General features: G+C 41.8%; 1 protein-coding gene across 8 annotated transcripts in view; it reads right to left on the bottom strand.

Annotated features, from left to right (window-relative positions):
• FSTL4 (follistatin like 4) overlaps positions 1 to 26428 on the bottom strand; it is a 205823-nt gene that overhangs the window by 93083 nt on the left and 86312 nt on the right. For all 8 annotated transcript variants that reach the window (XM_086851541.1, XM_086851545.1, XM_086851540.1 and 5 more), the window contains one exon: positions 2558 to 2748. In XM_086851541.1, coding sequence (XP_086707667.1) covers positions 2558 to 2748 — 191 coding nt within the window. The remainder of the gene's footprint in view (positions 1 to 2557; positions 2749 to 26428) is intronic.

Below are 26428 nucleotides of genomic sequence, written 5' to 3'. Positions count from 1 at the left end.
TTTAAATGGAAATAACATTCCAATTACCACCATTGTAAATAGCCTTATATATCCGTGGCTGTAAAACTGCATGGGAATTTCACTGTTGGATCCAGAGGGAAAATACTGGATAGGGTCTATCAGCAGACAGGAGGAAAACCAGCTCTAACCAGAAGGGGATGGGCCATCTGCTGCCACTGTTTTGCTCAAAGCAGTTCTTTGTGGAGAACAAATGGGTGCTGCATCCATGAAGGACCAATCCCCCTGGAGAGACTCTCCTTTGGGGTGAATCCCTCTGCAATGAGCTGCCTAAAGATCCACCTCCAGGTCTTAAAGATTACTTTTTACTGCAGCAGTGCAAGTTATCTGCCTTGAGTTTTTGCTTGCAGACAAGGTTATACTGCTCAAGGGACTATTTTTCTTTTAAATAAAACAAAGCAAAGACACAGCACCAGCTTATCCAGCAGTCAGAGGGAACAAGATCTCACTGCACCACATTTAGCTCAGCTTCTTCTGCCCATGGGCACTGAAATTCCCATCTTTGGGGGAAATTTCAAGTTGCAGAGAGCTTCAAAATTGAGAGCTAATGCAAATCAATTACAAATCTACCTAAGAAAGAGGTAAGAATAGTTCTGCTAAGACTATAAACTGGGTAATGAAAAATTGCACAAGCATGTTGCATAAAAAAATTTCCTTTGAAACCTGGGTGGATAAACCGCTCTTGTAAGAGCACATAAAAATCATCCTGTTAAAGAGAAAAATAAAGAATTGGCATGCTAGAAATAAACTTTGAATCCTGCTGCTGTGAGAGCCCAGAGCTGCCCCAAAGATGTGTCCCCAGCCTGGCTGGGACTCAGCCATGCTGCCACCAAGGGGCCCAAGACCAGAGCGACTCAGATCAGGATTAAAAGCATTCATGGCTTATCCAAATAGTGCATTAATAGGCATTATTTTGTCTTTTGAGAGGTGATCCCACTGACAACTCAGTCCTGCTGGTGGCCAGACTGTGTGGAGAGTGGTTGGGTGAGAGGGCTCCTGACTGAGGCTGAACTAATTCTGGTCCATCAAACTGCAGTGGGGTCCAGATGTTCAGGCACATTTACTGATTTTGATAACAGTGAGAAGAATTAAAATAAGAGTAGCCAATGTCTGTGCTTGCATTTGTGAGAGAGACCTGGGCTCCAGGCACATCTGCAAACAAAGCCCAGAGGAACTTTGAGGTAGACCTTTAAACACTGTGCTTCTTTGCAATAACAAATGCTTGCAGGCTGCCAAACCTTTATTTCTGTGAGTTTTTAAATCCCAGTAAAAAAGTTTCATGTAAAAAAAGCAAAATAATTGGAGAGTAGAACAGACACTTAGATGCCACTATGTAAAAGATGGCTTTGAATTCAGATAAAAGTATTTTCTTACAGCTACCATGTCTTTATGAAAAAATCATTGTCTTTAGAGCAAACATTGCATATATTCACAGCACTGAGATCTAAGGGAATTTATGCTGACACTTAGCATCTTGTGGAAAGGATCAAGGATCCTGTCAACAGCCTGAGGACTAAAATGTAGCACACACTGTGCAGGAGAGGAGTGAGTTCAGCGAGAAGGATTCTGCTTGCAACACACTCTGTGTTCCCTGGGAAGTAAAAGTGCAGATGAGACACTCAAGGGTGAACTTACTCTGAACAGCCTGGTCTAGTGGCAGGTGTCCCTGCCCATGGCAGGGGTTGGAATGAGATAAGCTTTAAGGTCCCTTCCCACCCAAACCATTCCATAATTCTATGAAGGAACAGCTTTGGAAACTGAAATAGGTCCTAGGTAGGACTGGCTTCCAAAGGGCTCTTAAAAGGCATTTGCTTCTAATTCTTCTCATGGATGACATAATGGAATGAAAAAGACATTTTACAGGACTGTTTTCCCAGGTCTGCATGTGCAAAGAGCAAGTTGAGGACACAGAGTACCCAGATGGAGTGTCCAGGATGGCTCTTTGGTTCACTTTACCTATGAGATGAATTCCAACAGCACAGCATGCCTGAAATTAGAAATAACGTTTTTTTCAAGCTCTTACCTTTTTTTATTAATTTCTGCTAATCAACATTTCAGCATCTGCCCAGGAATTTTGGGATAATAAACCTGTTGAAAAACATTCTAACTCTGCTGTCACATTATTCTATATTAATGCACAATCCAGAAGGCAGAGAGAATTGAGAGATTTCTGCCTAACTTAAATGAACCTAAAAAAAAAAATCTAATTTAATTGTCCCCAAGCCACCTAACTGGAAATATTTCAGAAGATGTCAGTTAGTAGAGCAAGAATTATTATCTACTTTGAGGAGTATGGGTGGGGCTGGAAAACTGACATGATTTTTGTCTGGAGATGAGCTTCAAATGCTTGAGACAACACTGACTCCTAGGAGATGCAGAGAGAATCTCATTGACTGTGTTAGATTTTCCTCCTTTACCTGCTGCTGACTGGACAGGTACAAATGACCATTCCCACACGAGTGCTGCTGCCTTATATTCAATTCACACTTCGAATGAAAATCCACTTCATAATTCCATTTTCAGTGAACAATAAACCCACCTGAGCCAATTCAGAGCTGCTGAGATGCCCATCACTGTTCAGATCCAAGTGCTTAAACAGCTCTTCAATGAGGAAGCGCTTCTGGGCCACTCTGTCCTTGGCCAGGCTGCTGGGTGGGCTCTGCCGGCGAGCCTGCAGGTCCAGCAGGATGCTCTTGAGCTGGCTGTAGTATGCCATTGTACAGGTGTCACCTGAGAGGTAAGACAGCATTACTGGACCATGTGCACTTACCTTGATCTTTTTAAAGGACTGAGGTCCTTAAGGGAAAAATTAGGCACATACACATTCAGCTCCACTCAGCTCTGCACTTGATGAGTAAAAGCTGTTACCTTTTGTAATAGCTGGCAGATTTTCTAAATCCTGCTGTCAGGGATACTCCCCAGTATGTTACCTTCCAGATTTTATAGGGCTTCAGTTACAGACTTCCACACTCAGTTTTTTAACTCCCACAAATATTAAATTGGCTCTGTGCTTTTCTATATGAATAAATTTATCCCATATAGTAAAAAATAAACCTGGGGAAGATGATGTTTAGAAAGTTCCACTATTGTAAATGGTACCTAAGAGAGTCACCCTATGTCAAACATGAGGCTGATCTTAAGGAATCCTTAGAGGCAGCCTGGGATGGCAGAAGGCCAGAGGAAGGACAGTGAGGAGCTTCCCCTGCAGCTGTGGTGTCACTAGTGCCTGCTCCCATCACTCTGCTGCAGGCTGAAATGAACACTGTCCTGGCCCTGACCAGGGAAAAAAGGTTATTATCAGGGAGAAATCCTCAAGCCACTGTCCTTGAAGTGACTCTGGCTTGGCTGAAGAAATCAGATTGAACCCTCCTGACCCTGAAAGCTCATGCTGTGCCTGTGGCATCCAGCTCTCCCACAGCTCTTCTCCTCCTCAAGGAAATACATCCACATGTCCAAAGTGGTTTAAGATATGATGACCCTTTTCTGCTCATCTGTTGTCTGGCAGAACTCAGCAGAATGAGAAATGGCAACTGTCTTTTTGTGCAAATCTGTTTGTGTTAGTGCAGAGCACAGTGGCTGGTGCCCACAGGAGCCTTGGAGCAGACCCTGGAGCACCCTCAGGCTTCAGCTGTCCCACACAGTGGGTATCAACCATACCCCACCAACAGCATCAACACATTCAGCTGTTCCCCTCAGATGTCCTTGTGTCTATAATGTAATTTCCCTATAATGTAAATAGCCTTACTCTCTGCAATACTGGTTTTAAAACAAACTTTTCTTTTAAATCCCATCACTGATCCTCTTGGATTAAATCTGAGGTTTAATTTTAAATCAAAGAGAACATGGTCCCAACTCAGTTTAAGGGACAACACCCTTGTAGATCAGTTCCTAAAAGACTCTAAACATTATTCCTCTGAAAATTAACAGAAAACTGGCACAGTGACAACTAATGTTCCTGTCCTTTTCTTGCTGAGCTGCAACATTTTGGACCTCTTGGTTCCAATCCAACCAAAACCCAATTAAAATTCCAGGTGGGAGGCATTTCTCTGATAGCAAACCCATCTACTGTCAAGTTGTGGTTTTTTTTCTCCATTCATATTTTGTGCTCACAATTTCAAAAGCATCATGACTTGAGAAGGTGAGAGAGGACACAGAGGCTGAACATGTGCTCACCAGTCAGGTCAGTGCCCTCCTGCTACATGAACAAGAACTGCAAGACAAGGTTTATTTCCTACCCTGAACTCAGTCCCATCTAGTTTGGAGAGTTTCTTGCTGCTCAGGGATATTAAGCAGCTGATAAATCTTTCCTTCCCTCTACACAACCTCCAAAAATCACTGTTTCCCACTGGGGATAAGTCTTGTTTTACAGAAAAAACAAGCCTATTCAGCTACTATTAGTTGTGTTTATTATTCTTGACTTCTTTATTCCCAACCATGTCATTTGATGGTTTGCGAAGGCAGTATGAATTTTTTTTTTTTTCATTCAATCACCAGCTTATTTAAGAGAAAACATGATTACTGTATCCATTTAATCAAGCTATTCTGTTGTAAATACTGTTTTAGCTACTGCAATAATATTTTTTCTCTGAGCTGGAATTTTATTTTCAGTCAGAAGTTAATCCCAGAAATGTATCAAGGGCTAATGACGATAGGGAAAGCGATTTAATTTTCTTCCACTTCTGCTTCTGCTTAGTGGTTTCCATCAGTGAGCACCAGCACACCTACAGGCAATGCACATGGTGACACCTGGGGTGGCTGACCCACTTACATTGTGCTCCCCACAAGGAGATGCCACAGCAGTTCTTCCTCTACACCCTCCAGAAGTTTTGTTTTCAGCAGCTGAGACTTCTTTTGGCAGATATTTGCTGTCACCCAGGCAAGGCTTTCCCAGCACTAACCCATGTCCCCAAGTGTCACACCTTACATGGGACTTTTTCCCCACACTTTCAGGGATGGTGAACTCCACTACCATCCTGGGCAGGATGGAGTCAATCCTTTCAGTGAAGAATTTTTTCTTAATGCTCAATCTAAGCCTGCCCTGCTACAACTTGAAGCCATTTCATCTCATCCTGTCATTTACTACTTGGGATAAGAGATTGACTCTCTCTTGGCTGCAACTTTTGAGTAGTTGAGTAGTTACAGAGAGTGAAAAAGTCCCCCTGCACCTCCTTTTCTCAGGCTGAACCCCCCAATTCCCTCAAGCATGGTGTGAGCCAGGACACAGTGATCTCCTCTGACTGAATTACAACCCTTTTGGATTCTTCCATGCTCAGAAAACAAAGCCACTACAAAACTGCTTTTCTTGAAAAACTACACACTGATCTGGGCTGCAAGCCAGCCCAGGGTAAATGTGTCCTTCTTGGGGGGTAACAGCCATGCTGCAGCTTCCAGGCAAGTGTGATGGGCAGTAAGAGTGAAATAAAGGAGAGCACAGAAGGACAGAGCTGGTGACAGCCACTGGCAGCAATTCCCAAATCCTGCTATAAGCTCATAGTACATTTTTCCCATCACACTGTTGCTATGTTCAGGGTCATGGATCCAGCAGACCCCCATACTGCACAGCAGGGTGAGGCCAGTCCATGGTGAACACACCAAAGAAAACCAGCAGTAAGACAATTACATCTCTTATTTAAAAAAATAAGTCCAGTTTCACATGTTGCTAACATGCTGCAGGCAGAAGGTCTGGCCTCTTTCAAATCTGGCCCAAAATTTCATTTCATTCACTTCCTTCTGGAAAAAATCACACTTCCCAGCTCTGTTTGAAGTGGATCCCAAGCCTCTCTGCACAGTGTGGATGTGACAGACTGCATGGGTCTCACGCCTTTGCATGCTTTCCCTGACATCCCAGACATCCGAGGGCTGCAGTGACACAGAAGCAGTTGGACAGAGCCCAGCAGGGCTGAGCTGTTTAGCAGCACACAAGTAAAAGCAATAAAGTTCTGTCCCAGGGTGTGAGACTGATAATTTGCTCCTTTGACTGAGCTAAAAGATTGATAGAAAAATGCACTACAACTGTAATATATATGCATGTAAGTATATATGTATAATTTATACACATACTGTAGTAGAAGAAAGGAGAGAAAACTTCTCCAGGTCAGTTGAAGTACTCTGACCTGAAACTATAACGTTATACTAGGTCTGACCAAGGTGTTGGCTCAGAAGTTAGCTATGCTTGGGACATCTGAGCTGATGTGCTGCTGCACAAAACAGACCTAATGCTTTTTATTTCAAACAAATTAAGGCACTTCAGTGACCAGACATGGATGCTGGGAGCAGCCTAGAAAAGACACTGCCTGCTCAGCCAAGTTACAGAGGAGACATACTCAAGCTACTCAAAACAACTGGAAAGCCAATACCAAAGACAGCAAGACTCTTCTGCAGCCTAGCACTGTATTTCCTCTCACCCTCTCCTGCTGTCCTGACATCTGTAATCTTCTTACACTCTGCCAAGGATCTAACAACTTTATCTACTAAATACTGTCTCTCTAGGCTTTTGCCACCTCTTGTTCAGTTCTTCCAGGTATTACAAACATGACTGCTAAGCAACAAGAATGTCAGAAAAGCTGCCTGTTTTGCCCTCTCACTTATCCCCACTCTCCTCTCCCTCTGCCCCCAGCAGTTTCCTTTCCTAAGCTCATCATTAGCAGTTTATCTCATCTTAGGCTGCTCTGCTTGGTAGGTCTTGCTCATGGATGTCTCTCAGCTTGGTTTCCTTGTTAGAGCTTGGGCTTCCAAGGGACTTGGATTCTGCTCACAATTGCAACCTGTATTGGGAGGTTTAGGTTGCATGTTAGGAAAAGGTTCTTCCCCCAGAAGGTGGTCTCACACAGGAACAGGCTCCCCAGGGAATGGTCACAGCACCAAGCCTGACAGAACTCAAGGAGCATTTGGACAATACTCTCAGGCATATGGTGGGATTTCTGGGGTTATTCTGTGCAGGGCAGGGCTGGACTTGATGATCCTTGTGGGTTCCTTCTAACTCGGGATTTTCTGATTCTATGATTTTAGCTGACCCTCCACTGCTCTTCAGAGATGAGTTTTGAACCATTTCTTCCCTTCCCTGTTTCTAAGCATCATAAATGCCACCACATATGTATTCCAGGTGCCTGTGTGGTACTGCCAGCTGACCCTGTGTGTACTCAGGCACTATCCCAACCACACAGCTGGGGAACCAACACACAGAGAGACACCTACACAAATTCTGGATGAGCTAAAACTGCTATTTTGTTGTGCCCTAAACTTATTCTTCCATTCTAGTCCATTATTTCCCTCTTCATACTGGGGAAGATCTCTAAAAAAACAAGCCCTTACCAGTTTAGAGCAATTTCAAACCCTGTGAAGCCTGGAACTGTTTGAAAAAAGAACAAACAAAACCAAACAAAAACATAGGGAAAAAAAACCAGTAAGACAGAGGAAAAAGAAAAATCCAGCATATGAAGGTCTGATTGCTAAAATGTGGCAAATAACTGTCGAATTTCCATGCTCTGCTTACTCCAAGCAATGCTGCTTCTTGCTCTGTTTTGCAGCAGTGACTCAATTCATCCCGTTTAGCACTTCTGCATGCTTTGGCAGATAAAATATTGATCAGCCTGCCAAGAGACACAGAATGCCATTATGTTTTTATGTCAGAACTCGGTAATGATCTACATTTATCAAGAGCATCCTCCCTGTGAAAGGTCAGTGGTGAATTTGGCTTAATTGTGATGACAGATCATTAATCCAGTTCCCTCAATAACTGTCCTCTTTAAAAATTTTACTCCTGGTTTCTGCAGGTTTTTAGACTCGTATCCCACAGCAATCTTCAACATAGTCCTGAGTAAAAGCAGGTAACAGAGGAACAGCAAGACTGGAGATTAAAGTGTCCTTCACAGGAATGCAGGGTACAAAATAAAAATAAACTGAGGAAGTGAAGAGTTTGCTTTCATGGGGAAACTAATCTCCTAATGAAATATTACCATGCGAGGTGCCTTACAATACAATGATTACTTGAAATGTCAGTTCTTCTTTAAATATCAGAAATTGTCTGATATCACCTACAGAGTACCAGTCTTTGAGACCTTGGTGTGCAGATCACCTGACAGCAGATGTGAGCCTGAACACACACAGAAGTCTTAAGAGGATTTGAGTCCCACTGGTTCCTGAGCTATTTTTCAGCAAAAGCACATGGACTGCAAGAATGGCAGGTGGCACCTGCAGCTCTTCCTAAAATCCTTGAGAGAAGCTGTGCAGCCATTAGCATCCAGGCTAAGTATAAGAGTGTGTGATTATCAAGAAACACACAAGAAAACATACAAAGAAATTCAAATGTCTTGTGACCCTTCAAAAAACTCTCCAGAAGTTTCCCCTGAGTGGCATCTCCACACAGCTGGAGCGTGGTACTCAGTCCATATGCTCTCAGATCTGGGCTCCAAGCCCTTGAAAATCTGCAACTGTGCTGCCACTCCCAGCATAGGATTAGACTCAGTGTGCTGTCACTGCAGGTGAGATAGGACATAACAACCCAGCAACCCACACAGAGCTGCCAGCCCCGTTTGGCACCTGGTTCCTGCCATCACCTGCCTGCAATCCACCCACTATGGCAGGATGGTCACTGTCCCCATGGGGGAGCATGCTAACAACCCAGTCCAAATAACCCACCACTCAAGGGGGAACTCCAGTGGCACCAGTTTTCCAGGCAACCCTTCAGCATCACCATATGTGGTAATGAAGAACAGTTTGATACAGGCTGAAAAGTGTCATTTCTAAGGCAGGAGGCATCAGAGGTGTCATTTTATTTGACAGTTCCTCTCAGACCACGTTGACTATTTTCAGCTGTTCTTATGGCAGTTTTCAAGCTCCAGGAATAAATTCAGCACAGGAGATGAGAGCACTAAGATTTGTTTTCTCATCCATATCTATAGGGTACAAAAGATACTGTTACTGAAAATAACATTTCTAGACAAAATTAAAGGGGTTGGAGAAAAGTTCTGTTTCCAAAGCAGCCCTTTCATTGTGTTTCACTCAGGTTTTATCTGGCATTGTTAGAAGGTTCAGAAAATTACTAAACTAAAATGTTATAAATTTATCTCTGAGTGTGGCTCCTTAATTCTTGTGCCATTTATGGCAAAATTCCTCATTAGCACCAGCCTGTTTTCCTACATACAAAATGAAAGGTGTTGGCTGAACAGTGGAAATGTGGTTAGTCCCAAAATATCAGACAGCTGAACCTCAGTGAGACATTATGTGAACTCTTTACCCAATCTGCTGCCTTATGACCTGCTTGAGTCAACAGAATAAGTTTACATGGGGACAGGAAAATTAAAGATGACTTCAGTTCTTCAGGGGTCTCCTTGCAAATCCCCATTCTGCCATGCAAATTTTTTATCTGTCTCTTTCTATCTATCTTCCTCTTCCTTTAATAGCTTGTTTCTGCACATGCATGGAGAGTTTGGCTGGACTTTCCTCCCAGTTTTCCTGTGTGTTTGGAAAGAAGAAAATAACTGTTTCTCTCAACAATTTACATGAACAGACTTCTCTGACCAAGTGCAGCTGCAGGATGAGAATATAAAGAAACCTTTTTGGAACTGATAATTTCTTCCAATTTATAGATATCTGTGAGTTTTGAATCTTCCCAACTCTGATTTTTATAGGCTGTAAATACTACAGACTGGATACTAGGTAAAAGTTCTCCATTGAAAGAGTGGTTAAACCTTCGAATAGGCTGCTCAGGGAAGAGACAGAATCATCATCTCTGAGAGTTCAGAAAATGAGCAGATGCAACACTTTGCAATGGCACAGTAGTAATGGGGATAATTGGCTGAAGGCTGGACTTTATGATCTTGGAGGTCTTTTCCAACCTTAATGATTCCATGATTCTATACAAGGTCTGAAAAAACCAATTTAGGATGAAGAGAAATCAACCCAAATCTTAATATATAAAAATCTGTAATAACAACCATTTAACTTCTGATCATTCAGAGAAAGCTTGCTATAAAATACCAGGCTGTGTTCTGCAGCAATTACACTGCACAAAACCCCACTGCAGTGTTCCTGTAACACCTGATAATAACACAGGGAGTGTTCTGCTGCTCCAAACATCACTGAAAACCATCGCTGCGCACAGAGGAAGCCACACACCACAGATGTGACATTTAGGCAATGCTGTTAATTACATCCTGTTCCCTCACAGCATTACTGCCTGCCTCCTTTACAGACAGCCAAGCCCCTCAAAGGCTGAGTACCTGCTTTATTCCCAATTTGAATCTACAGGTTAAGTGAAACTCTAGTTAAGTTCCTGCTAAGAGGAGCAGATGTTTAACATCATGCAAATTCATGAACATCCTTCCGTTGCCTCTGCTGAAAAAATTCAATTAACAATAAAAATCCAAACTAACTTGCTTATCTTAGGGATCAGTTTCAGCTAGTAAGATGTAGTTTTATCAGGTATCCATATATAATTTAGCAGCAACTGGGAGCTCACCAAATTTATCACAGAAATGGAATGGAATATATGCCATGAACTAGATACTATTAAACAATAGACATTTACAACCTGGAAGAGTTAAAGCTTGCCTCACTGTATATTTGTTTCAATATTTCATTTTATTACAAGAAAAAGAACCCATCTATTACTTTTTGAGGTTTAAAAATATATTAAAAACTTACCGCATGAGAATATTAATTCCCAGTTCTATAAACAAAAACTCTATTCCTACCTTAAACAATTACCTTCCAAACTCCATAAAGCTAAATGAATCATATGCCTCAGCCCAAATACACAGAAGGAGATGGATGAATTTTAAGCCTTTCTTGGGAAGCCCAAGAATTACAACTTGGTTTGCCAAGTCCAAAGGCAAGTTCTAGATTTGTGTCCTGCCTAGAAGGGAGCAGGAGCAGCCCCAGGGAGGGGGGCAGGAGGAAGCCTGCAGGTGGGAAAACACACAATAAACGTAATTTATCAAGTGCCTATCACCACCTAGGCAGTGTGCCACAGATTTATAGATTTTTAAAGCCAAGAGGGATTATGTGCACACTTTGACCTCCTACACCGAGTTCAACAAGATTTTCCCTGCAGCAGCTCCATAATTTGTTTGCTCTATAGCACACCACCCAGGAAGGCTTCCAGCACTAACTTACACATCTAAGAGCAATTTTTCAAATGATTACTTAGTCTCAGTGGGCAAACATATTGTATTTTTAATTTGTGTAGCTTCAACTGCCATCCACTGAGTTTTGTTATTCACATATCTGGTACATCAATCTGTGTCTCACATTCCATGTCACCTTCCCAGGCCTGCTCTGCTGTTGTGCTCATGTCATGTTATACCTGTCCTCTCTGAGGAGCTATGGGATACAATGGCTCTCACTAAGGCAGCTCACATTCTGAATGACTGGGTTTTCTCTCTTTTCTGGGAATTTTATCCTTCTGTGATTGCCAACAAAATGACCATGGCCATGTTTGCAAGAACCTTTAGCTTCTAGTCAGCATGGGTGGCTTTTCCAAAATTCAGTGCCCATCCCCTGAGCTGCTCACACCCTCCCTGGTACTACAAGGTGATACTGCAGTGGCCACAAAGAGCCCAAACACATTCCTAAGCCAGGGATTTGTAGATGATTTTGTGGATGATTGCTCTCATTCCACCAGGACATCTCTCCCAAAGATCACTCAGCATTTCCAAAGACTATTTAGCATAAAGGAGATGGAACTAACAGCAATGCCTGGGCTGGGAAAGCACAAAAGCAAACAAGGCTATTCTGATTACATTTGCTCCCACCTGAGTATTAGCTGTTATTTTTGTGTTAAAAAATTAAAAACTATTGTCAAACCAGAGTGAGGAAACAATCTCATGAACATCAATGCAGATGAAGGAACAACACGGAGTCAAGGCAAACAATTCACAAACTCCTACATCACTTGTCTCAACTATTAGGTGAGTGTAAATATCACAGAAATCCTGAGAGAATTATGCATGAGTCCTATACTGAGAACTGTTTCTAATGATTACTTTACTCAAAACACAGCCCACTCTGCTATAAATCTATTGCTCCACACAGAGATGTGATCTTATACACACACTCAACCCTCTGTAACTGTTGTGCACTATAAATTATATTTTGTCTTCAAACTGTATTGTTCTGCTTTTTAAAAGCTATTGAGCTAAATTAGTGGTGCTGCATCCTAAGGTGCAGACAAGGGAGGATGAGAGCAGGAGAAGAAAACATCCTTTATTATACAGGTCTTTTAACAATAACAACAAATTAGCTTAAGAATGTCTTAGTTATTTAAGTTCCCACCCCAAAACAAACAGTGTAATGAATTGCTTCAGTGATTGAGAAATACTGTATTGAAAGAGCCTAGGAAGACAGTGACGTTTTTACAAAGGGTAAGAAAGAGAAGAAAATAAGACAAGAGAGGTGAACTGGGCAGGTGCAAGGTGTGTGCTGGGAATTCTCAATCAGACCCATAAGGGATACTGCATAATACTGTTTTCCAACATGGAAAACAAAACAAGCAACAAAAAAAGTAAAAAGTCTTATTTGTGAAAAGACACACTCCCACATAGTAATGGCTGAGCAACACTCCTGAAAACAGAGGTGCTCTCCATAAATCCAGGCTTGAATTTCTGCTTCATCACTTCAGCAAATCAAAGGTAATTAAAGGCAAAGCTACTGTGTATGACTGGTATCTCCAATTGTGTGATTTGTACTTCCTGGGGTCCAATCTCCATCCCAGAGCCCTGGTGCTGTGTGAGCTGCTCCATGGCAGCACAGTGGGACACTCCAGGAACCTCCACACTCAGTCTGTACAGAGCAGTAAAACTAACACTCTGCTTTTAGCAAGAATTGACTAGATGGTATTCATTTTACTTATTTCCTTGTGCTTTTGCTGTAAGGGTGGCTGGATGACAGGTTTCTTTCCATGGGCTGAACCTTTGGGCCACCAGCAATGGCAGGAAGGCTCTGATCAGTGTGGTTTCATTGTGATGGGCTACGAAGGAGGATTTGGGTGTTGGTCAGCAGGGACTTTTGGGGCGTTGGGAGCAGTCTGTACTGATCTACAGACTTCTCCCTGTCCATGTCTGACCAGTGCATTTAAAGGCTCTGAGGAAAGGCTCTTGCTGTGCTTTCAGAGAGCTCTTGGCATGGGTTTAAAGCCCCAAGTGCTGCCAAAACACAAACAGCAGAATAAACACGGTGCAAGGGATCTGCTGGGACCCTTCTATCTGTACACACAGCAGCATCAGATGCTGTGTCAGTGATGGATTACAGCCTCCATACAGAGGCAGTGAAAGCACAAGATGGACAAGAAGTTAAGAGCTATCACCCTTGGCTTTATGCACATAGCCACAGACAAGGGAAAACCCAAACCAAATACATCAAGAAGTGTTGTTTGAAAGCCAGCAATATTTTTTGCAATGTATCTGCTGTAAGCACCAGTTTACACCTGATGGTGTGCTTTATCTTAATTTTCTGCACCTGAGATTGCTATTTTTAAATGAAGGGAATTAAGCTGTCAGACCATTAATGTTTGGGGAGTGCAGCTTTGTTAACACTGAAGCCAGATCTCCCTGGGCGATCTACAGGACAGAAATAAACAAATAAAGTCATTCTGGACATTTGAAGCACCTGAAACCATTTCTGACAAAACCACCTGTCATGAACTTGGAAGAGTTAATTACTGTACAGTGATGATTAGCTTCACTAATCTTCACTTCAGCAGTTATGTGAGGAAGAGTCTTGGTCCATCAGTCTGAGTGTGCAGGAAGCCAGGGCTGTCTATCACTGTAGCCAACACTTATTCCTCATTTCTATATGGAAAATGTCTTCACTACTTTAATGCAGACACCTTTTAATTTAAAATAACCAAATCAAACAGGCTTTTGTTAGATAAACAGGACATTTGTTCATAGTGCCTGCTTCATTTGGTGATGCTACACAAGCTGCAGTTTGACATTTCACAAACCTCTATCTTATTCCTATTAGAGAAAGCAAAATTGTCTGGATTCCTCTGGGAAGTAACCAATGCTCACTTTTTTATGGCTGACTGGTACATCTGTCAAATACTTCTAGATAGCAAATAAGTTATTTGGAAGCTTTAATAAACCTTAAAGTCCTCTGGCACTAATGTAAATTTTGCTGATTCTGTTCTGCTCTGAAACACCTTTCCAAACAATTCACTGGCTATGCTGTCAGAAGAAATGCTTCACTATCACTCAGTGCTTGGGGTTTCATGAATCTGACTCCCTGGTAAAGGTATTTTTCATTTTCACTATCTGGTGTCTTATCTGTATGAAGTATGCACAGGGAAGCAATGTGTATTACAAAGGTTACTGTGCAACATCCTTGGTGATGGATGCAGTCAAGAACTTTTTTTTCCTTTTCTTGGGTATTTGTGTGCACAAGTTTTCTGTGATACCTTCTTGAAAACACTCTTGCTTCTATCACAAGAGCGCAGAATATGCCACAGGACAGCTTTGTCCTCTATCACAGAGTTTTTAAAGCAATTCTGAGCTCACTGCCGATGGTCACCCATTCTCTCAAGAACATTGCTACTCAGAAGGTGTGTGATGTTTACAACAGGGAGAGCAGAGGGTATATGCACACACAGGGAAGTAGTTCTCATGACATTTTCAATCCAAAAGCAAGAGGAAAACACCATAATTCTCCCAGACTGTGCATCCTTCCACATCCTCAAAGGCATTCAGAGAAATCTCTTCAAAACACTGCTAATTTACAGCACTTCCCCACCTTGCACTCGAACTGTGGAGTCTCCCATATCCCCTTGCTGAGCACTGAAGGACAACACATGCAAGTACAGCAAGCAGGAGTATTTATTATTGCTAAGGATGTGTGTAATGGTCTGATAATGATGTGCTGTGTCTGTTGTTTGGATGTCATTAGGAGACCTCTCAGGCATCTCACTGGTAGATTGTAGCATTACACCCTAAAGGGCATTGCTGCAATTATAAAATGTTAACTTCTGAAGAGGAAAATATGCACAAGGGAGAGAAAGTACTTCTAATAGGGAAAGAAAGCATTAAAAAGGAGTAAGAAACTTCACACAGAAAACTCTTAAATTAGTCCAGAAACAACAGATTAAAGGGAAACATTTACATGCACGTGTAGACATGAGAGTCTACCTACTCCTCCAGAATTTAATGAGGTTAAAAGTACTCCATTTAGCAGATATAAAGGTCTACAAAAAAAATAGTTGGATTTTTGTTATTATGATCACATACATATACAGTGTCATACACATACGGCACTCCTGAAACCAATACAGTTTTGCATTATAGAGTGAAATTGTGCCACTTAATGACACAATGGCCCAGCTCTGTAAAGTGATAGACCCAATTCTATGTGACAAACAGTGCAGATGAGGACTCCAATGCCTATTGCACCAACCTGCCCTATCAATTACAGCATTCAACTCAACCTCTGAATACACCTTGACCTGTCTATAAAAGGCATGCAGCATTTACAACTCTGAGGGCTCCAACAGAGAGAAAAACACAAATTCATCTGCTCTAACTTCCCACCACAAACCCACATCACTGCTTCTTGTCCTCTCCCTTTGGCAACAGAAACAAGATTTGTATTTCTGCTCTAAATCCATGCTATGAACAGCAAAAGCAGCAGATCAAGCAACAGAATGAGTAAATAAAAGCTCATCAAAGCTACAGGCTGAATTTTGGGGATGAATTCCTCTCCTCCTTCTTTATGGGATTTTTAAAAAATATTTTCTCTTAAGCACTATAATGATGGATGATGAATGGAACAGTTATCTGAGCACTGGAAATGCTTTGCTACTGACAAGTCAAATAACCCTTCTGTGGTTCAGGGTACCAATTCTGGAGTAGATCTCCTGGAGGCCTGTCAAGATAACAATATCTCCACACCAACTGTTGGCAGTGGGATTTTTCATTATATATGTCACTGAAGTACAGAGGGAAGCTCCTTACCACAGAAATAAGGGGATGAAAACATATTTTTTCTGAAGATTTTCAGCACTGAGATTGCCATATTTCAGGGGAAAGCATGAATGACAAATCACAGTATTTTGATCCATGAAAGCATGACATTGAGAGGAAATTAGCACAGTTTAAGATCTGGGACAGAGCAGCAATGGCCCCAAGGGAGCTGCCTGCCTAGGCACAGCACAGCACAGCTGACACTTCTGTTTTGCAGGGCTTCAGCTCATGATCTGCCTCAACAGGCTCCCTCTAGACCTCACTAAAGAAAGGGGCTCCTCAAATTTCCATCTCTCATATGGATGAGAAATGTTTCCCCCATGGCAACACTTCCCCAGCATCAGAGAGGGTTTTGGGGTTAGAACAGAAAGAGAGAGGAAGATGAAAGCCCATCTCTAGATTCTCCCAAAAGAAGGAGTTTAAGCCATTTACAGGACAGCCTTCGAAACATTTTCCATCTTAACCCTTTCCTGCCTAAATTATATTGCAGCAGACCCACAACTACGAATTTGTTTCACATCCTAGGAAATCTTTTAATGTCATTCTCTGCTCCACATTCATACCACTCAATATCTATTTTAAATGCATTAACTATAACGCAAGTGACAGATCCAAATGATGCATCCTTTGGCTAGCAGGGCTTATTCCCAATTTACAGCCAATCTTCATTGCCACAAATTCCACCTAGCTGTGTCCAAACAAATAAAACTCAAACCCCTGGAGAGGATACAACTCTGAGGTTTATTACAGTGGAGATTAAAATTCAATATTGCGGCAGAGCAAATTGTCAAAATGCTGCACAGCTTTAGCTACTCTTTGCTTAAAAAAGCAGATAACAGTAAGTTGGGTTCAACAGTTTTATTGACATAAATTCTATTTGTTGAGGGCTCTGAAGGAAGAACTGATGCTTACGCCTTGCACCTCCAGAAACTGGGTACCCAAAGTGATTTTCTTTATTTTTCAGGAGACTAATGCAGCTCAACCTGCACCATGAGGCATGAATGTGCGGCTGAGAGCCTGTGCTGGCATTACAAAGAGAGCAAAGGTCTGGATACCAAGTGCTCTGAGGAAGTGATGTAGTTAAGTTTTATGTAAGGAAGCCCTCCCCTCATGGCAAGTTCTGTAAGATAATAAGGCTTGCTGATAACATGCTGGTTTTCTCAGTGAAAACCTTTCCATATCATCTGGGCCTCTTGCTAACACACCCTGCAAAGCCTCAATGATAATGAGAATCCAATCAGTTCATACCATATGTGGTCTTGCACAAATGCATTTCTCCTTGTCTTTAGCACCACATAGAAAAACAGTGAAAATTCCTGCTCTGGAGGGAGAGCCAAGGAATTTAATGCTGGGCCAGTCCCTCAGTCATGTCAGGTCTTTCTCATACACCATGTGGTTTTGTGATACAGAACCTAAGATGTATCATCCTAGGTTTCTTCTGCTAAGCTGCTTGAAATGTGATGAAAGTAAAAATGTGAATCAATGTTCAAGCTTCAATTAAAATTTAGCCAAACCACGTGGGGCCATGAAATCTACTTGCACACCATTACCCCCATAAATTTACAGCCCTGCCCAGCTTTTATGCATCTCAGAACCACAGCAGGCAATCAAAACAGCACAAAAAGTCTCCCACATCTTTATTACTTTTCCTTTAAAGGAAGTGAACATTAACATATTCATGCTGCAATTACAGGGTGATTTTTCTCCCCTTGTCTGCCCTTTTTACAGAGGATTGCTCCCACTCTGCTCAACCCAGTTTTACCATGGGGGAGTATCACTGAGTTTGCTGGATTTAGTCTTCTTTTGCAGCAGAGAAAAGGTGACTGAAATCAAGACCTGCATTAATTTATTTCAAGATCTCTTTCCTGCAGCCAATAAAAACAAACACAAAACCACTCACTCCTCACTCCATTTTCTGTGTTTAATTTCCAGCCCATGTAAGATACAAGTTTGGTAAGTTCATCTCCCTGGGCTGGAATGACCTCTGTAAGAAAAACAACACAACATTCAGACCATTATTTGATAGCTTTGTCTGCATCCACAGCAACAGCATGAAAACACATGAACCATTCCCTCTGTTGGCTGATGCTTTCTGATAAGCAGTGACCAGTCACATTAATGGGACAAAACTCCCAGCTCAAACTTATCCAAGCAAGTAAAGTAACCTCTTGAGTTCTTTTTTATGATTCATATACTATAATTTGTAAAACCACAAAATGTCTTGAGCTGCAATCACTGAAGTAGAAAATATATCTATGGCTGTCAGATAAATTTATTTTCAGCTGTGAAAAAAATATATTGCTATCTCACATAAGGCAGTATCCTGGCATCCCAAATATACCAGCCAATAGCCCATTGGTCTAATTAGTATTTCAAAGATATTGCAAGTGACCCATACATGAAATGTGATGGTGGTATTTGTGAGTAGATTTGAAACAGCAGTGTAAACCCATGGACTTTTATTATAAAGAAATAGAAAGATTACACATCTGGATCGCTGCAAAGGGGTGCAGAAGGTCACCAGCAATACCACCTATGCAGTCAGAAATGTTTGTACCATACAGTGAGAAACTACAGAAATACATTCCCACACAGTGGTTTCCTTGCAAATCACTGTGCCCACCACTTCTTACATCCCACATCCATGGAAAACACAACACACACCAAGGTCCTAAGCAAACCAGCAAATATCAGAGGATCTTTAATAGCACTCATTAAAATCTGGTCATTGTTTTTTCTATGACACACAAAGAACCCATACTGTCCTCTGCCTGTGCCATTCCATAGGTCACCTTTTTTCCATGTCTTTGAAAAACTTACTTAGTCCTTTTGACTACCAGTTCATTCACTCCCTTCTGAAAGAATCTGCTGTTCCCTCCATACATCCAGACCTGAGGAAACTGTTACAGGAACCCTCAGGCATTTGAAGCTTCACAAGAAGCCAGTGCCAGAACCTTCCAATCCCTGCTCTGACCCTGGAAAGCCACGATGGTCTCCTCCTGCTAATGGGAGGTCCTGCAAGGCTTTATCAGGATCTTTTGTCTCAGGAGCTTTGTGGCATATTATGGCATAACTGCTTTTTTACTGATATTCAAATGTCAGAACTTTAATCCATTACATCTTACAAAAGAATTCAATTTTCATGTCAGGTAGAAGATCTCCGTGGTGTTTCAGGTTCCTGACCCATGGCAGGGGGTTGGAATGAGATGATCTTTAAGGTCCCTTCCAATCCAAACCATTCTGTGATTCTTTGATTCTAGGTTAAAAGACATTTTAAGGAAGCCAAGCCTGAACTTCAAAAAAAAAAAAAAAAAAAAAAAAACCCAACCCATTATTAGAAACCAGAGAGACACAGAAATAAATCTGTTTTCCAGTTTTAATTTATTAACTCCCCAAAAGCCATTTAAAAAGGCTTTATCTGAGAAGGTGCTGTACTCCACCTGCACACTTTTTCCATGGGCACATGCTTGTAATCAAGGGAGGTGTAGTTAACACACATTTGGCTAATGCCTCATTCCAAGGTACTTCCCTATCCACATGCTCCCTTAGCTGTTCCTCTTCCAGGGAGGGATGCAACGAATACCTCAGGTAAAAAACAAAATAGCACTGTTCAAGATGGTGATAATGGCACATTTAAATCAACACCTGGCAGAAGTACCTGCAGATGAGACCTAGTCATAAAAGACAAGGCTGCAGCTACAGCATTTCCTTCAAGGAGTGGAATGCTGACCAAGTACAATTGCAGGAGCTTTGGCACTAAGAAGGCTGATAATACAGGACACTTTCTAAGGAAGAATGTCACCAGCAACATCCTCCATCATTCCACCACGAAGGCACTGCTGTGAGACAGTGTCAAGCCTTGTGGAGGTTGCACATTAGCAAATAAAAAAATGGGAGCAGTCCTCAGCATCGAGCATGGAACTAATCCCTTGGCTCCAAAGTCATCAGCTACTGCTTATCTGCATATCAGCTTTTCTAATGCACTGCCTAAAAGCTTGAAAATATCCCAAATCTGTATCAAGAGGTAGGGGGAGAAGGCATTGAGGCCACTTTTTAACAGCGCTTTTTCACAGCCACCAGGAGACTTGTACTATGAGACTGCAGATGAAGGTTTTGACTATAAAGCTTACAAAAATGAAATAATCATTTCATTATTTTCATTTCATCATTTCATCATTTAGATGCAACTTGAAATATACATTGATATATATGGCTGGGATTATATTTATTCCTTACAAGTTTAAATATGAAGCTTAACTAAACATCACTCAAACACACACGATTCAGACCATGAAGTCATTAAATTCTATTGTTCCTCCACTAAAGTCAGAACTGGGGCTGCAGAGCATCATGACCTAGAAACTCAGGAAATTCTTTAATCTAAACTATCCTGACCTTGATGGCAGCAGAGAGCCCCAAATTCAACCATCTCAGCAGAGCATATAAATTATGATAATACCTTTTATATGCATTTATGGACATAATGCACACACAAAGACACAGTGCAGCAATAGTAGGGCCCAACTCTCCGTGAGTCTGAGACAGGAGGACACAGGGGAGCTGCTTGCTGGCAGATTCAGAACAGACAGCTTTATGGTTGAAAATTATGTGCTAAATTGTGTCATCCAGGTCCCTAACAGGAGTGAAGCTTGAGACATAGATCTGCTTTTGCAAGTGAGCATCCACTGCATGGGAAAGCTTATGATCTCAGAAAAAAACATTCCAAATTAGAAAATAAAAATTCTAGGAACTGTACTGCTCTTCCTTTAATGCTTCATTCCAATGGAAATATTAGTATTTTCTGCAGAAAAAAAAGGCACCTAATGAGTCAGAGCCAACAGCTTTCAAAACATCCCTAGCACCTGTTTTGGACTTGTTTGCTTCATTGTTTTCTTTCTCTCTGCAATGTTTAAATGGTGCTCTTCAGCACAGATCCATCCCTTTCAGCTCATTCAAGCATGTAGCTCTACTCATGCCATGGAGAGATGGTCACACTGTCACCCTTCCTGCCTTAAACTCTCCTAACCTGAATGCTGGCAATACCTGGAAATGGAAATGTAGAGCCAAGAGAAATTTTCTTTCATTAAAATATATAAATAGAGATTCTTTTTAAACATTGGGAAAAAAACCCCAACAAACCTGTCTCGTTTTAGATTAAGAGTTTCTGCTTCTTTGACTTGAAACAAAAAGCATCTGTTTTGGCAATCTCCCACCACAATCATACATTAGCTGCTAAAAACATCTTGAAAGGCACAAAATTAAATGAAACACATCTGGAGCCAATTTGGACATGTATTTGTTTTCTAAACTGTATTAAATTCAAATCAGTATCTTGAAATGATAATATAAGCACATCAAAGTCAATAGAAATAATCAGAAATGGCCTTATTCATACCATGATTACTGTCTGTATATTCTTATTAAAATACTGGTGATTGTAACTCCTAAATAACTTTATGGAGCTAACAGATCAAAAAATCAGACTGAAATTAAAACTAAGAATAAAGGCAAGTCATTCAGTGACTCTATCCAGCCCATCTGCAAGAGGGGAAATACTTCAACATCCATTCAAGTCATGGCTACTTGAAGCAGACAGGAAACATCCTTCTATAAAATCTGTAGGTTATTGATTCCTCTTTAGTGCAATTATTCAGACACAGGAAAGATGCTAGCCTGTAAAATGCAGTCTGCAGAGCTGTGTTCTCTGTAACACATGTTTTATGTTTCTCCTGAAACATAATCCAGGTTTTTGATACTGAGCACAGCACAAAGTGTGTGATGAGCACAAAGCTCAGTGTGTGATGCCTGTCAGTGTCACCATTCCCATCTCTGTACTGGAGTTAGCAGGTGTGCACATTACTCCATGTCAGTTCCACTCCTCTCAACACTGCTCAACAGTGCTGAGGAAGAAGAGGATGTGATCAGGGCCACAATGTGGCACTGGGACCCACCACACCCCATTCCTGTCCACATACGCAGCCCCTGCTTCCCCCAGCTTGAGCCTTGGGGTATCTTCAAATCATCAGGACATTCTCAGAGAGCTGCCTTTGGTTTTAGATGGTCATGATTTTTTTAAAGTGGAAAAAGCACAACTTATGGGTTGAGTCAGTCTGGTGGCTCAGGAGAAAGGTGCAATGCTGTCAAGTGCCCTTTCAAGGTGCAGGAGATGTGGAAAGCATAAAACAAATGAAAATATCCCCCAGTAAAAAACCCTTTCCTGTGATGATGGCTCCTAATGAGGTTCAGAGGCAGCCAGGGTGCCAAACATGTTAGAATGAAACTTTCTCACAGTCCCCAGATCACACTGGGCTGATAAATAAATAGAGATAATGCAAGTTCATAATCTGGTCTGCAGAAAACAGCATAGATAAAACAACAGGACCATCAAAAGGGCAAAATTGCAGGTAAGACAACAAAGTTTTGGAAAACATAGTTGGGAGTATAGAATGAAATATGACAAAAGTAACTAATATTGCCAGCAACACTTTCTGGTGACTGGATACTTTCTGCAGTGCTTTCCCCCACTGCTTACAAATAAAACACTGAATTAACAGAAGAATAAAAATACACAGTTCAGTGTCTCTTCACATTAATCCAGGGAGTTAAGACACACAGGGATTAAGATGATCTGAGTGGACCAAGACAGGCATTTCCCAGCCCAGCAGCTGGAATAAAATTTATTAGTAAAAATGCTCCAGTCTTGCAGGGTAACAAACTTCCAGCAGTCTTCCTGTAGAGACTTTTTCCATCCATTTATTCCCAGGGATATTGGGCTTTCCCTGGTGCAACCAAGAACCATGGAAAGATCCACCTGACCTGGCCCAGCATCCAGCACCCTCTGTTGCTGCCACGTTCTTGCTAGAACAGAGGGTTTTACAGATGCCAGAAATGAAGCAAAGCAAGATCAGGAGGATCTAGCCCACACACTAAAAAGTCTTCAGAAAAGTCTTTTGTTTTTCCACCTTTATTTCCAGTTCAAGAGCATCTCTTTTATCTAGACAATGAATAAGGAGCCATATAGTAATTCACAGCTGCCATTCCTGACCTCCAAAACAAATCTGCCACTAGAGGAAATCTGATGCTGACTTCCAGGGCAGAAAGCAAGACCTTATTAGAGGGTAAGTACGACCTGGCAAGCTTTGAAATGACCCTGACTCACTGCAAGGAGGCTGCTGGCACAGGCAGTGAACACTGAGCCTGAAGAACAGCTCAGGTAAATGTCTCATATGACTTCCTAGTGCCTCCATGGCATCCTCAGAAAAACACACTCCATGCAGTTACAGTTGCCAGAGGACTTGGCATCTTTCTCTCCTGCACAGGAAAACTGTTAAAAAGACAGAATATAAAAATATTTTGTAAAGATATATCCATTTTGTAAGTGGGTAACCAAAATGCTGTTTCTCTGGGGCTCACAGGAATCAAGCAGCTGATATCCCTCATACAGACAGATGATCAAAAACCCAAAGATAATGTCCTTTTGAGAGAAGACAGAGCAACATCCCCAACATTTGTCAAGGGTGAACTGCCAATGTCACAGACTAACAAAGCTCTGTGCTGCCAGATGATTGAGGTCTTAACACTTGCACAGGTTGCCCAGAGAAGCTGGCCCATTCCAGGAGGTGTCCAAGGCCAGGCTGAACAGGATTTGGAGTAACCTGGTCTGTAAAAGGTGTCGCTGTCCATGGTAGGGGGTTGAAACCAGATGGTCTTTACAGGTTCCTTCCCATCCATATAATTTTGTGGTTTGATGAGTAGAAGTACAAAAAAAGATTACATAGAAGCAGGACAAAAAAAGGTGCTAAAATGAACAATAAAATGCAGAAAGGAAACCTGAAAGACATTCTCAAAACTCTTAATTAATATGAAAATCTTAAAGACTGAAGTACCATAAATCCAAACTTTACAGTCATCTAAGGTTTGCTGCATGAAGAAGAAGAATGGAAACACACTCAGAAGATGGTAACACAGTTTTGCTTCCAAAGATAAAGCAGGAAATAATTAAATTTAACAATCAAATGGGAATGGAGACCCACACTGAGGCTGTCACCAGGGACAGAGACGCCTGGCTCAGTCACTGATCTTTTGGAAAAGAGATAAAGTAAAATAATGAGAAAAGATCCAATATTTCTGTGTCTTTAAAAAGAAAGCATCTGTATTTCCTCAGCTACTGCTGCTGACATGACAAGTCTCCTCTACAAGGTGTGACCACCAGATCTAGACCACAATTACAGAGAGGTGAGAGGGAACAAAACATCTGTAGGTCGGGAGGGTCAGGACGTAGCTTCCATCTGTTCTTCAAACTCCTTGTGCCTCAATGCCAATCATTCCTCCTCTCAGGGCTGGAAAACCAAACTAAACCCAACCAAGCAGCTGTGGAGCAACAGCTATAGCAGAAACTGGGTCTACATCCAGTACACAATAAATACTGTCCTTCTCTGGGGACATCCCAGAGAAGCAGAGGCCTTCCCTCTGTCTTGCAGGTCCTGGCACCTAAGTTGGCTGGCTCCTCCTGTGCAATGACACAAAGAAGTGGCTGTTCTCAGAGCACTGGGTCATAATGAGCCCATCTACAAATCCTTTTACATATAATGTCTCTCTCTTATATCAATTCTCCAGTGTCTCACGAAATTAGTCGTGACCTTCCACAGACAACCACAACAGGGTCTCAAATTTCATTAAAACCATCATCCAGCTCTGCACCACTGTTGTGCAATTTGGTTTAAATTAGTCAGAAAGTTCATAACACATTAGAGAGCACACTGCATTGCTGCCCAGCTATTGAAAACCAGCTGTGAATGATCCATGGTATCAGGAAGACATTTACTTGAACTGCAGTGAGGCACTGGCACCTTACAATGGAGAATCAGTGGCTACCTCATCCCTTGAACAGAACCAGGCCAGGCTGGGTGGGGCTTGGAGCCACCTGGTCTAGTGAAAGGTGTTGAAGCACATAGAAGAGGGGGTGGAACTAGATGTTCTTTGATGTCCTTTCCAACCCAAACCATTCTAGAATTGTCTGTATCTGGCCATTGAGAACCACAAACCAAGGTCACAGAACTCTAAGTCCCACCTCCCTGCACAGAGCACAGCACAAGTTACTAAGGGACTATTGGTTCCAAGTTGTTCCTTGCACTGGTATCTCCCCTGGCAAACCAGAGATAAAAAAGCTGATAAGGATATGGTTTCCTTATCAGTGTGTGCATTACCCTGTGCCTGCAAGGAGCCAGCTATTGCTTTGTTTTCCACTTAATCCGGAGATATTATCAACAACTTAATATTTTTGTGGCATCAGAAAACAACTGAGGGTCAGCCAGGGCTAACACTAAGCCTCTTCCATTGATTATCTATTCATGGGATTGTAAAGAGAAAGTCACACAGATGGGAAGGGAGAGCACTTCTCTGGATGTGATTAGAAATATGCTATTTTCAAAATGACTATAAAACTGAACAGCAAGAGAGGATTGTAGTTGATCAAAGAAATAAAGAAATGCTACTGTGGCCATTCCTTCTGTGTTTCAGAACTCACTTTATTCATAACAACCCACACTTTCTCCAGAGATTATGCACACAGGCTTTACACATGCTCAATTCAGATAATCTGGAGAGATCTTTCTTAAAAATAAATCCAACCCAAGATTTTTTTCAGGGTTTTCCATTCAGTGAAAGCAGCTGCAGGTTGGCACCACACAAAGTACATGAACAGCTGCCCCCCTCCTCAAAGACAGCACAAAATTCACAATACTGAAAGCAAAGTTGAGTTAAAACAGTGTTCCTTGAAAGATACATCATATTCATGAAATAGAAAATTTCCTCATAGGGAGGGTTGGTCAGCCTTGAACAGGCTGCCCAGGGCAGTGGTGGAGTCACCATCCCTGGAGGCATTTAACAGATGTGTGGCACTTGGGTCTTGGTTTAGTGGTAGGCTTGCCAGTGGCAGTGCTGGGTTAATGGCTGGACTTGATGATCTTGGAGGGCTTTTCCAACCTCAGCAACATTATGAAGTAACACAACATTCCAACCTTAGGCAGCAAAGGACACCTAGGAATAGGATGCATCTTCATCTCTCTTTAAAGAATACATGCAAGAGGATCCAAAAAACAAAACAAAAAAAACCCACAAAAACCACCCCCCACCCCCCCAAAAAACAATAAAAATAGAAGTTGGGCATACAGACCTATGTGCTTTACCAGGGGAATTCCCCACAATGAATTTATGTCACACTGGTGCAAATTAAAGGCAAACTGTTCTCTAAACATTCACACTCCTGCCCTGGTCACATCCTGGCATCTCCTGTTCCAGGGGGGTTAAGCTGAAGACTGGAAGGTGTTTTCTCTTGCTAACTTTCCCCTGGCAATCCAAGCAACAAGGCTTCCTGAGGTAAATGATACACTTCAGCTGCTTATATCGCTTTCCCATTTTCAGATCTCAAATCAGATTTGAGCACTGTTTTCATTATCAGC

This window comes from Cyanistes caeruleus, chromosome 15 (genome assembly GCF_971803275.1).
Source record: "Cyanistes caeruleus chromosome 15, bCyaCae1.hap1.1, whole genome shotgun sequence".
NCBI classification, from domain to species: Eukaryota; Metazoa; Chordata; class Aves; order Passeriformes; family Paridae; genus Cyanistes; species Cyanistes caeruleus.
Note: the sequence above shows the minus strand (reverse complement) of the source record. Positions and strands in the feature narration are given on the sequence as shown.